General features: G+C 39.9%; 1 protein-coding gene across 1 annotated transcript; it reads right to left on the reverse strand.

Moving 5' to 3' along the window:
- Nucleotides 1–2,116: 2,116 nt before the first annotated feature.
- Nucleotides 2,117–9,795, reverse strand: LOC103768628 (chromosome unknown open reading frame, human C5orf28). Its single transcript, XM_008935781.1, has 2 exons — nt 9,407–9,795; nt 2,117–2,623 (listed from the first exon to the last, which is right to left on the reverse strand). The coding sequence occupies exons 1-2, from the start codon at nt 9,716–9,718 to the stop codon at nt 2,288–2,290; spliced, it is 648 nt and encodes a 215-aa protein (XP_008934029.1). The 5' UTR covers nt 9,719–9,795; the 3' UTR covers nt 2,117–2,287.
- Nucleotides 9,796–13,850: the final 4,055 nt, after the last annotated feature.

Consider the following 13,850-nt stretch of genomic DNA (forward strand, 5'->3'; position numbering starts at 1 on the left):
AAAGGCTGAACAGGCCCACTCTACAGGCAGACCAGTTTCCATAAGCATACGTTTCCAACATGAAGAACAAACAGGGTGGAGGCTACTCTTTTTGTGGGAAGGCACACTGTAAAAGGGTGAAACACTTTCCATCATCAGCTTCGTGTGCTACAAAGCCTTTAGTACTTTGCAGCCATAGGTCGTCTCTGGTACCCACTAAGCCAGACACCCGAGTTAGTATTTTCTGTAATTTTTTTTGTCCTTTAATATACATTTCATTATACATTGCAATATGCAGCAACTGGCTGAATGGCAGATCTCAGAGGGTTGTGATCAGTGGTGCAGAGTCATGTCGGAGGCCTGTATCCAGTGGTGCTCCCCAAGAATCAGTACTGGGCCCAGTCTTCTTCAACACTCATCAATGACCTGGATGAAAGGACTGATGGAGTGTACCCTCAGCAGGTTTGCTGATGATAGGAATCCAGGAGGAGTGGCTGACACACCAGAGGCTGTGCTGCCATTCAGCAAGACCTGGACAGGCTGGAGAACTGAGCAGCAGGGAACCTAATGAAGTTCAACAAGGCCAAGTGTGGAGTCCTGCTCCTGGGCAGGAATAACACCATGTGTCAGTACAGGTTAGGGGTTGATCTGCTGGAAAGCAGCTCCACAGAGAAAGGCCTGGGAGTCCTGGTGGACAACAAGTTAACCATGAGCCAGCAGTGTGCTCTTGTGGCCCAGAGGGCAAATGGTATCCTGGGGTACATGAAGAAGAGTGGCCAGATGATAGTTGAGGGAGGCTGTCCTACCTCTCCCCTTTGCCCTGGTGAGGCCACATCTGGAGTACTGTGTCCAGTTCTGGGCTTGCCAGTTCAAGAGAGACAGGGAACTACTGGAGACAGTCTTGTGGAGACCACCAGGAGACTGGAGCGTCTATCTTGCAAGGAAAGACTGGAAGACATGGGCCTGTATAGCCTGGAGAAAACACGAGACAGAGCCTTATCAGTGTTTTTAGATATGTGAAGGGTGGGTGTCAAGAGGATGGGGCCAGTCTCTTTTCAGTGGTGCCCAGTGACAGGACAAGGGGCAACATACACAAACTGTAACACAGTAAGTTCCACCTGAACATAAGGACATTACTGTGACTTTACTTCTACTGTGAGGCTGACAGAGCCCTGGAACAGGCTGCCCAGACAGGTTCTGGAGTCTTCTTCTCTGGAGAATTTCTAAACCCACCTGGACACATTCCTGTGCATCCTGATCTAGGTGAGCCTGCTTCAGCAGAGGGGTTGGATGAGACGATCTCCAGAAGTGCCTTCCAATCCCCATCATGCTGCAATTCTGTACTACTGCCCTTAATGGAAAATGCTGCTTATGAGTGCAGTAGTAAGATCTTTACATTAACATTTTAAGCGATTTTTATTTTCTTCTGTCTTCCTGAATCTTTACTAAAGCTTATGTTCCACTGTAATAAGTAAGTTTGCATTTACAGAATTCATAAATATTTACTAAAATTCCTTAGTTTCAAATTAAACGATATTCATAATTAGTATATTTTTAAAATTAAGACAATTTGGTCAATACACAGAATACTGTAACCAAACTGTCTTCTCCTTTCTAACCACAAATAATACCTAGTAATTAGCTGCAAATTGAGTACCAAGCAACTACACAGGGAAAGAATTTAGCAGAAACACCGTGTGATAGCAGTGTTCAAAGAGGTGCAGATGAGCAGTTGCACACTGTGAAATCCAAACAGCATTTCTTTTAGAACAGTTGAATACCAACAGTCGAATACCAACAGTCCAGCAGGAAAACACATAAATTCAAAAGGCTACCTGATGTTTTTCAGAAGTGCCATACACTACTAAATCCTTACTAATACTTAGCATTTATATAGTACTCTACATTTTTCAAGTGCTATACAAATGCTATCTAGATGAAATGGATTTGTATTCTGCCTTTAGATAATACAAAGTGTATGGGGATCAGATGAATGGCACCAGAACTATAAAATGGAATGTAGTTACTACAGGTACAGATTAAGTACTTTATAAATCAGCTAGCTATGCATGAACTATTACAGAAGACCACATATTTTATAAGGGGGATGTACTGAATGGTAATAATTTTATATCTATAAATAGGTTTCTGTGACCACAAGGAATTGACACAGGAGCTTTAACTGGTTCCCCAGGCTTAAAATGCCTCTAACTCTGAAGTTGTAGGAAACAGAAGGAAACCACTTCATTGACCAACAGACAGCTTATTTCAAGTGCTAATACAATCAATGTTTAAAGAGCCATCATTCTTATACATCAATGTGGATTCCATGTTTTATAGACATTAATTCTCTAGTGCCTGTTAAATACATAACAAATGAACACAGATGAGGTAAAGATGCTGTAATTGCCACATAAAGCCAATATGGCAAAGGAGGAGTTTTCCCAAATGGGCAGATCCAGAGGCCGTGACGAATCCCATCACGCACATGATGAGAAGTCCAGGATATGAACAACATCCAGGGAAGAAAGCACCATGAATCCTTAAGCTTGAAAAGGTGCATAACAAACTTTAATGTCAGAGCCACAACAGGAATCACAGTAGAACAATGAAGAAGTGGCCTCCGTGGAAGAGTCAGAGCAGCCTGCAGAAAAGAAAAATATAACTGGCAATAGCAATGATCATGACAAGAAATGATTCATGGATGTTTACAGGTGTATTATCAAATGGCTCAGTGGAATTGCAAATCAGGCATCCTACTAAGCACTACCAATGGCCAGAGGGAGAGGATGAGATATGCTGTTTGTCATACAGTCATGTGGTGTTCAGGAACCTGCACAGTCTGCTGCACTGAACAGATGTATTTAGTTTCAACCTAATTAAAAGGAAAACTACCATATGATACACTTAAAACATTTAATGTGCTTTAAATATTTAATATGCTTTAAATGCATTTATTTTCAAAAATATATCCTTTATCATGCTAAAGTTAGCACGCATGAAGTTGTTTTAGTTGGACAATATCTAAAACAACAGTAATTTTCAATAGAACAAAAACATGATCCAGGTTACATGTATTTTTATTGTCTTGGCACAGCATTCTTTACAGACAGGCAAAACACATGCTCAAAAGCCAACACCTGAATCATTTGCGATCGGGGTTTTTACACCAAAAACTTGTTTAACGTTAACTCAGTAGAAAGCCTGGTATTTGGTTTAATTAAGGTGAATGAATAGCTAGTGAGATTAAATTTAGCTGTTTTAAGAAATCATAGTTATAAATTTACTATACATAGTTGAGAAAATACTCTGGATGTACTTACTAGCAAGAGCTTGAACTATCTCCACAAATTCAAAGATAGTAAAAAAATTTAAATAAAAGTATTTTGGATTTCTAAGCAACAAGTAAGTAGATTATTGCTCCTCTAAGCACAGGAGAAATGATAGCAGATCACTAAAAGATCTATACAGGTGCTGATGTAATTGTTAAGAGATACACGTTCGTTAGCTTAAATAGAAAACTTTTAAATAGCTGAATCATTTATAGATACAAGGTTGTGTGCTTTAGTATGCTGTTTCTTAGCACCAGCAGCTATACCTGCTGAAGTCTTAGGCTGCGAGCTGTACGTTTCCACTAGGGTTTACTTAACTGTACCTACTAAGTTAAAACAGGGCCCCCAGAATCAGTGCAAATCAAAAGACAAGGAGCCTTTACGACTACAACCACCAGGAGCAGCTGCAGCTAGTCCAGAGAGCAGCCTGCTGCCTGGGGACAGTGGAGGAGTCCGTGAGGAGTCAGGAGGTGCTGGAGGCCCTCCAGCCAGAGTCACCACTGGAGCAGAGGGCGTGCGAGGCTCCCGTGAAGGCTGGACACACAGTCTGTAAGGGTATGCTCGCCCAGGGGTTCCTCTGGTCTGGGTCCCCCCTGGGGGGCACCCAGCTCGAGCTGACCCTGCTGCTGCACCATTCTACTCGATTATTTATGAGACTCTATGCCTGGATCTCTGCTTTGGGAAACCCAGGGTTCAAACTGCAGTTCTTTAACATGGTATCAGTTGGCTCAGTTCAGATGCTACTGAACATTTGGGAAGGCTGTAACAGTCACCAAAGGCGTACTCTTTGCCCGTGACAGCTGCACCTGGTTGTTATGCTGAAGGCATCTGCCGCTGCATCTAAGGCAGAAAGTGAACAGGGCCTCTCTACAAGACAACAGCCAGTAACCTATTAATGCTTCAGGTGTGGTAACTGTTGCAGGATTCAACAGACATGGTATCTGACAGCGGGACTTAGCCAGGGAATGGAGAAATGGAAGTTTATGGACTACCTGGCAATACAATGGCCTGCGCTTTCTACCCAAGCCAGTGCTAACAGGCTTGCAGAAAGCTTTGCTCTGCTAGCTTCCCATCACATGCTTGTCTGTGACTCTCTCCATCAGGTGACAGGATTTAAAAGCTCACAAACTGTCTCAACAACTTTTAACTGTAATGTAATGTACTTTAGTGTAATAGAATCTAACTTTTAACCCAAATCCTTAGATTTGGTGCAGAGGGTGTATTTTCCACAATTTCATTTGTTTCATAGAAGCAGATTGATCCTGGATTAGAGTAGAAAAATCTTCTAATGGTGAAATTATCACCTACCCTACAAAGATAGTCAGATTTTTGTTACTGTCAACAAGAGCCTAAGAGGTCCCTACTAGCTTCATTCTGAAAAGCCACTCTGGAAGGTGATGCGTTTTGGCACATAACCTATAGACTGGTCTCTATTTCTGCACTTTGAGAAGTATCCGTGGCAAAATCTAAATGAGTCTTTTCCCTCTGCTCTTTGCAGGTTAGGTGCTACCAGTAACACAATAAATAAGAACATGAATGTTAATTATATATGCAATTTTATCACTATTAGTACCAATCTTTACCCAGTTTTGGAGAGGCTTCTATTTTTTTTTTTCCCAAACAAATTTTAAATGGCAAGTTTTTTCATACAGCAAAACACAGTGCTCAATTTTAGCACATGAAAACCCTATTTTGTAACTGCAGCACGGTCATTAGGGTTCTGAAATGCTGTTGTCCAGGTTTTGAGAGAAGGATAGACTGTTTTCTCTTCCACATTCTCTAAGTAGAGGAACACTTACATCCTTGACTTGATCAAGAAACAGACACATTTTTCTGTTTGGCAATAGAAGCTCTTACACTCTTCCTCCTAACAGGCAAATTTGTTCACCTTTAGAAATCACCACATCTTAAAAAAAAAAATAGTGCAAGCCTTTTCTGGTTTAAACCTCCTGGGAAAAGATGGCCACGATTTGGGTAGATTTAGGGGAACGTCTACTATGAGAGACATCAGGTTGCAGATACAAATGGAATTTATTCGCAACACAAATAACCTTTCCATTTGACTACCCATCCCACCAGGTGCATGATCTTGAAGTTCCTCCATCCCCTCCCACACACTACAATGAGCAGCTAGGGAGAGGAGACAATCAAGTGCACCCAGAAGAGCCCAAGCAAACTCTCTGCTTTAATGCTCAAATTAACACCATGGAATTTATGAAACAACATGAGCTGCCTCACTCATATTCTGGCACATTAGCCAGCTGTTGTGTATGTTTGCTGCTACAGTTTTGTTTGCCACTGACTGCACTCTCTGCACATCTAGGAGCTGGTGAGTCTTAAGGAGCATGCTGGCCATTTCTGCATGTCTGTTCTGCAACACAAGTGCTCGGGCTACAGCCCTGGGGGACACTGGGAGCAGCCCATCACACTGCTCTTGTTTATCAGCAGTGCTGAGTATGATGACAAACTGCAGTTAACTTTCACCTGTAGAGCTAGACAAAGAGACAAATTCTTTAAACACTCATTCTTAGACTCCTCTACGCTTGCCTGCATCCAATACACAGTAAAAATGATACTGCATGGAAAGGACTACAAATTCTAAGTAACAAAGTCTTTGTAGGTGTTACACTTGTTGCAAAAATAACATGGGCAAAAGGGCAGCTCGCATGTTACTTAATATGCATATAGTTATCAGGGCAAACGTATAAACATGTATAAACACCACAGGTGATTATTTACCCTGAATATTCCAGAAAAATAACGATGACATCGTGAAAAACAGCCCAACAGCCAAATAATCCAAGTAGTGAGCTGTGTCAGCAAGAACAGGAGTAGACAACTGGAGTCCTGTGAAGGTAACTACTGGAGGTAGGAGGCAATACTGCCTTGTGCTCCATGGGAGGGTGACTTCCAAGAAGTAACGCATCATCAGAGCTAAATGATGATGAGAAGCTTTACAGATAATTGTGTAGGGCAATGTGAAAAATATCATTGTTACAGTTGAGTAATAGTGGTGTGGTTGGTTAATTAGATTTCTTCATATTATTGGTGACCTGGTAATATGCTGCATAAGCAATAAACATCGGAGTCTCTCAAATCAGTGTTCTGAATCCTGCAATCTAAAAAGGCAGGTTGCAGCAAATAAAGTATCCCACAAAGTAAAAAATCACATAGGCAACAGACTGAAATTATGTCACGAAACTGAGAGGTGCATACTAAAATCAGGTCTAGGGAGCCAGAGAGAAAATTTTATGGGTATTGCATTACAGAACAAACTAAAAAAAACTGGTGTCATTGCAAGAAGACTGTAATCTTACAGATTGTAACTGGTTTGTTTTTTTTTTTCTTTTTAAAAAGAAGTGTTGTATGCATGAGACATTAAAAGGAATCTATGCTATTAGGTTCAAGTGAAGTTTCACCTAAAATACTACACATGGCTTGGAACATGTCCCTTTAAAGATTATTCAGGTAAAAAGCAATACAGAGCAGATGAGAAAAACGGCAAGAGGTCTAGAAAATACAAATCCAGGCCCCTCAAATATTTTTTGTGAGCTGTTTAGTTAAGAAGAGATTTTCTGTACCGCACAACAGTTTCTCAGATTGTAAGGGTAATGCTGTTACTGCTGTAAGGGTCAAGAGACCTACACATGATGTGGTTTACAGGTAAATAATGTTTATTAGCCCAGTTAATGTATGGAAGGGGAGGAGTTTATAGGCAAACGATTATGAAAAAGCCTTTGGGCATCTTGCCTTCCTACCACAGCTCAGTAAGTTAGGCTACTAGAGGGCTTTTCTTCTACCTGCAATATCTTGTATTTCTGATTTGAAAAACATTTTTGGGGGCGAGCACACCAATCAACTGTCTTTTGCAAAGAGGCCTTAAAGATTAAGAACACAAGATCTAACTGTCAGCAACAATACTTTAGGGTGGAGATTGGGAAAACAGCTGCTAGCTGCTTGGGAACTGAAACAACACACGAACAAAGTAAGTAATGAAATTGCAATTATTTACTTCGTTCGAGATACTAGGGATAGGCTACACAAACATTCTCCATCATGGAAGGTGTTTGCGTATTTAACCTTCCCCCACTGAAGGCAGTGCAGAGACAGGTCACTTCCCAGCTCCATGATGCAATACAGTACTCATCTTTCTAAACAGACATTATTGGAGAGTGCCATCTAGTGGTCATCACTGATAAAACGCACCGGTAACGAATGCAAGAAAAAGCAATAAAAGTTTAACAATATTTTCTAGTAATTAGCCATTCATTACTTGCATTAACTGATTTCAAACTAAGAAAATACACTTGAGAATAGTTACAGATTTGAATGCTACACCAAAATGTTAATATTATAGGACCCATTAATCAATCAAACTAACCTGCCTCTTCTTTATATAGTTTCAGAAATTTACAGTATTTCCATATGCAAACCGTACAGAAAAAGGGGAGAACTAGGGACTACCTAGGGAGGAACAACACCAGGCACTGGTACAAGCTGGAGGACAACTGGCTGGAAAGCAGTTTTGAAGCAGTACGGCCTGTTGAATATCAGTCAGCAACACGGCCTTGTGGCAAAGGCCAGTAGTATCCGGGGCTGCATTTAGGAGCGTTGCCAGCATGTCAAGGGAGGTGATCCCTCTCTTTCTCCTCAGCACTGGTAAGGCCACCTCTGGAGTGCTGAGTCCAGTTGTGGGCTCCCCACTACAAGAAAGACACGGAATTACTGGGGAACGAGCCCACAGAAGGGCCACCAAGATCATGGTATTCCCTCTGCCATCCACGAAGAGTGTAACACTGTTATGAGCAAACTGGGGGAGAAGGAAGAAGGCAAGACGGTCAAACAACTAAGTTATGCTCTGGTTGACTGGATAAAGGACAGTATCTTCCCTTTCTCCTGTCAGGCCCATGTGTAGTTTGGGTGCAGGCTTGTGGGGCGGGAAGAGCACGTGGCACGTACGTACAGGTACGCCAGCGACGCCAGCACAAGCTGCGAGGGCCCGTGCTGCTGGGCAGAGCACACTCCTGGAGACAAGCAGAGCAGCAGGGCCCTGGCTGTGGGGAACAGGGGAGAGCTGCGGGCGAGGAGCATCTGCCCGAGGTGTGAGATCCAGAGGGCAGCGCTAAGAGAGTTGTGACTGGCACAGAACTCGGGCTGGCGCAGCCAGAGCTTACAGAAGCTAAAAAAGCTTACAGAAGGTGCAAATATTTTGGAGAGTATACGGAAAAGACTGCTGTGGTCAGCAAAAGCTGTGTATGTATGTTTGGAGCAGGCAAGAAGGCAAGGACATACGAGCAACCTGATCTAGGTAAAGATGTCCCTGCTTGCTGAAGGGGAGTTGTTCTAGATGACTTTTAAAGGTCCCTTCCAACCCAAACCATTCTACAATTCTATATATACATGTGAGAACGGGAAATCAGGATGAGACACATCTAGACCACTGGAGAGCCACTGAAAAAGTGTGTCATAACCTGGTAGCAATAATCCTATTGAGAAACTCTGTCCTAACAAGCAGTTCTGAAGATGAATTTTGACCACATATATTCCTTGACAGAAGCCAATTAACTTTTATTAACAAGTTTGACTTTTTTTTTTTTTTTTTTTAACGTGGTAGCTCACATATAGCTTGTTTGTGAGAGAACTATTTAGGGCTGGCTAAAACCAAATGTACCACTCAGTAAGTCTGAATAAAACCAAACAGCAGCTGGATTATCTGCTTTCCAGATATTTCTGCCCCTTATTGTAAACAGAAGTGGAATAATCCACTTTATACACAAAGTGCACAAAGCAGCACTTAACTGTTTAACTTGGGTAACAAACCAACTATGTGACACACATTGGGTATCGTGTGCAAAGGCTTTCAGAACTTTTTTTTCAGCACCTAGTAAGAAGCAGAGCTTAACAGTAGATGTAAAGTATTTTTAGGGCTCTTTAAATCATAACAACTGCATACAACCATAATTCTTGTACATCTACTAAAAATGTATCTAATCAAAGTGTAACTAGAACTTCTTTTGTTTAGGGTATGGTAGAAGAACAATAAAGTAAACAGTGATGAAGAAAGAAAATAAACAATCACTGATTTATTGACTTACCTTTAATGACAGTGAGCCAGCAAGAAAGAAGTGGTCCACATCAATGACAGAGGCGAGGAAGCCAGCCAGCGTGACCTCAGTGAAGTCACTCCTCTTCCTGAGCCCAATCACTATTGCCCAGGACCACATTCCCAGTATGCCATGCACTGCATTATCAGAGAAGGCTCGGAGCCAGTCATTTTGCTGAACGAAGGAAAACTGCAGAAGTCTGTCTGCCACAAAGCAGAATATTCCCAAGCCTAGACTAGAAATTACTGAAGCTGTGCTGAAAGTTTGGAGAAGAGCACGGGCCTTTTCAGTCTCAGATGCCATGGCAAAACCCACGTCACAGCATACAAAATATCACTAGGATATACACTGTGCATTGTCCTTTGTATCGTTAGTTTTCCTGTAAATGTCAGATAACAGAAAGGAAATTAGTAAAGCAAAAAATCCATTAGCACAAAGCACTTGTTACCACAGCTACAACCGAGCATAAAAAACCCAAATTCATGGTTTGTGCTTAATATTTCTAGGGAGTTTTTTGTTTCAGTGAAGCTGATTTGTTGTCTTGAACATTACAACTCTGAATTAATATACTTGCCCTGTTTTAAATAGAACAAGTACCTTTGTAACATGGAAAGCTCTTACTCCACTTACTAAATAGTTTGAAAGGTGTCTATGATAATACGCTGAACATGTTTCAAGATTCCTCCTGGTCTTAAACACACAATATTCATCAAATTAAATACTTCACACTGTTAACAACAAAAAAAGATTCCGGTTGGAAGATGCTTAGGACTGATGCTTAAAGAATCTCAAATCTGTCTATGCAATAACTGTTAAAACTGAGTTCCTAATCTAATAAAAATATTACTTTTATTTACATACTTTGTAAACATATGTCTTACCACCCTGCCACCCCTCTTTGAGCAACTCCTCATTTAGCTTGCCGATCGGCATGTAGAGTACAAAAACCAGAACCACTAAAATATCTTTACCGTTTCTCACAAACAGAAAGACAACACCCACTCAGTCAAGAACAACTAATCAAAACTAACTCCTCACAGAGCAAAACTACACATGCTTTTGTCAGTGTGTGCTCCAGCAGCAAACTCTACTGTCACTTTTAGGAACTGGCTATTGTCTGCCACATTACCTTCACAACAGCTCTTTTTGCAGAAAGTAAGAAAATTAACTAATGCCAGTCATTCTGCTTTTCCAAAGTTGACCACTGTAATCTGAAAACAATAGCACTGCTGTTAGCATTAATAATGACTTTATAAATATGTTTAAAGGATTTTGTTCTCCAGTTGTTATGAAGCCCTCTTGTTCAAGACAATTTCTTGGGAGTACTTACTCTCCTTAAGTAACTGCTTGACACTGCAAAAGGAATTCCAAAAATAATTCAAGATCTTAAAGGACACTTCCACCCAACTCCCAAGAAGCAACTGTGGGATATCTGGATTATAAAGACAGAATACTCATTTCTGTGGCAACATTAAAAAGAACACTTCTGAAATAAAAGTCCTCACATAAATGAGGAATAAAATTCCCTGGCTTCATCCCATGAAACACACTGAAAAGCAGTCTTTGAAGGACAGCAACAATCCTAACTGTCCCAACTATTACACTCTCCTGTCGGTTTGGGAAGTCCCAGGAAGACCACAGTCTCCATGCCCACATCTGATATAAAAATGGATCCCTCCCAAGAGGTTGCTATTTCTGTGCAATACATTAAATCTTTACAATCCTTCTTCATACAGTTCTCTCAGCTGAATTTTTATTCTGAATAGGCTTTTTATGAGTATATTAGACTTCTGTTAAAAATCAGCACTTCTAGCAAAGTAGCAACATAACAGTTTACAATTTTAAACACGTTGATTATAAGATCCAGAAAATAGAATGTGCTTCTTCCAGATTATTTACATGCTTGGTTATTGTGGAATTATCCACAAGGTATGAATACTGGCATTGATCTTTACAGAAAGAAAGCCAACTGAATCATTTATTTGGAAAGCTTACGGGGAAAAAAAAAAAAAAAGGCAGCAAGCATGAATAATACATGGGCATAAACAGAAGAAATAAACTGGGTCAAGTTTAGAGCCTGTTAACCAGGACTGTGCTCTACTGAAGGACACTAAGTATTTCCTGAAACGCTGGAACTGCCGTTTTCTTGTGGGTGACTTTACAATATAAGAATGAACACTTGGTGATCACTTCATAAGTGTTTCTTCTACACAACCATCATGCTAAGACTGTTTTTTTATTTACAATCACCACAAAATACACGTAAGAATCCTATCTGTGAAGAGCTGATGTAGCAACATAATGTTAAGAAGCACACCAATATTCAGAATCAAACTTACCCTGGGACTAGGAGAATATACTTTTTCCATTGCAGTTCCCTTATTCCAGTATCAAGCGTGGACTCTGCCTCGGCGTTGGGCCTCTGTGCTTTCTGCATCAACTGTACCCAGTCCAGTGCAGGAAAACCAAACACCATTTGTTCCATCCTAAATAAATGGAACCAGGCAGCAGTAAGCACTGATAGTGCATAAAGCTCTTCAAACTCTCTACAAGATATATAGGAAAACTGAATAGTCAAAAGTACAGAAAGAAGTAACATCTTAAAGCAACTTCAGCTACAGCTTAGAAGCTCTGTTAAAGAAAGCAGGAAAAAAGACCATGAAACAAGAGAAGAGCACAGATAAAGATGGAACAAGATAATAAAACTCCGTGTTGTAAAGTCAGAAAAGGGCACTTCCAGGCTTCTAAGTAACTGCATCTCAACCTATATGGAGATGTATTTTAAGAGATTTTTCCTTGAAAGTGTGTGCTTCAAAGATTCCCACCTAATGAAACATCTGTGACTCACATCCCAAGATCTCTACTCCAAAATCACTAACAATAGAGTGAATGAAAAGACAGAGACCTATAAATTCAGATAGCAACATGTACATAAAGAAAAAAATCCCAAAGAGGTATGATTTCAGAATTATGTATCATTAAATAAGTTAACAATGCCTACTGGGAAAGAAGAACAGTATGTGAACAAGTGCCTTTGAACCAGAATGAAGAACTGGAAGCAAAAACGCAGCTTCAGATAGCCCTCGGTCAAAACCCATGTCATAGCATAACTGTTCTTTTTAAACAGCCGGTCTCTGCTGTCTTTTACAGACATAAATTACTCCTGTCTGTGTAAAAATCAAGTCACATTCCCATTTACAATTGCTTAAGTATAAATATGCTGCAAATCAAAAGCAAAATCAGACTAGAAAAAACAGATTTCTATTCAACCAAAATAACTGTTGAAACTACAATTTTTAATACAAAACTAGAGATTGTTTGTGTTTTTTTTTTTTTTTTCCCCTGAAAAATAATGACTTTCGGACAGTTTACATAATATTGCCATAAAGCATTATATGTTTTTACACCCTACAAATCTCAGCAGGCATAGCTGTGGAGCTTACATTCTTGTCAGAATAGTGGGAAATAGATGTATTACCCAAAAATGCTTAGAAACCTACATTGTTATAATCCTTGACAAACTGAAGGAAAGATTTAAGTTGGATTTATATAAAACACACACACGCACACACCAGCTGATAGAGAAACTTTGCTTAAGAGTTGTGATTCTCGTATTTTTATCTGAGATAAAGCATTAAGCATAATTTCTGCTTACAACCAAAAAATGCAATTTTGATGATATGTTTAATTTCACTTAAGGAAATTTTCAAAATCATTTTAACAAACGCACATCTCACACTGGAAATTACTGATACAAGACGATATTTAGGGCAAGCTGTAAATATGCATTTGGGGAAATAGCTGACATTAAGTGTCTTTAGCTCATGGTGTAAGAGCAACACAAAAATCCAATGGCTAAAATTATAATTTAGAAGTACTGCTCTCCAAAATTTTTGCCCAAATTCTGAAAAAATGTTACCAACTACTCAAATACATGTAGCAATTTAATGCATTGAAGTAGTATATGCACTTTAAACGTGAAGTGAAAAAGATCACAGTAGTGTTTCATAATTCTATATAATCTCCTAAAAAACCCTTATTCGATACTGGATGCTAATTTATATGAAAAACTCTGTGAAGTACAATTACCATTTAAGACACAAGCTCAAGTCTTTATTGTATAATCTCACGGAAAAGCAGTTCTGAAGCTAAAATCATCTGTGAAGAACTGAGAGTGCAAAAATTTTTGGGTCAGATACTTATAACGCATTATTTGGGTTAGAGGGTGGAAAGAGACTGAAGAGGACAAACGCATGCAAGAAAATAATAGGACTTGATCAAGATACTGAGAAAAAAAAAGTAAGAAAAAGAAGGGAAACAAAGAAGGAGCTCAACCCCCCATAAAACAGGATTTAGAGAAATTATATAAGTTCAGGGACCGTAAATGAAAATGTCTGAAAAACGATACCAAGACACCAAAACAGAGACCTTCTCC

Source organism: Merops nubicus, unplaced genomic scaffold (assembly GCF_000691845.1).
Source record: "Merops nubicus isolate BGI_N331 unplaced genomic scaffold, ASM69184v1 scaffold17652, whole genome shotgun sequence".
NCBI classification, from domain to species: domain Eukaryota; kingdom Metazoa; phylum Chordata; class Aves; order Coraciiformes; family Meropidae; genus Merops; species Merops nubicus.

What these genes read in the sequence shown, in the direction of transcription:
- LOC103768628 (XM_008935781.1), bottom strand. Translation starts at nt 9,718, where the DNA reads ATGGCATCTGAGACTGAAAAGGCCCGTGCTCTTCTCCAAACTTTCAGC. An exon ending in CTGGCTCACTGTCATTAAAG is followed by an intron (nt 2,624 to 9,406) that starts GTAAGTCAATAA and finishes TCTTTTCTGCAG; the next exon opens with GCTGCTCTGACTCTTCCACG.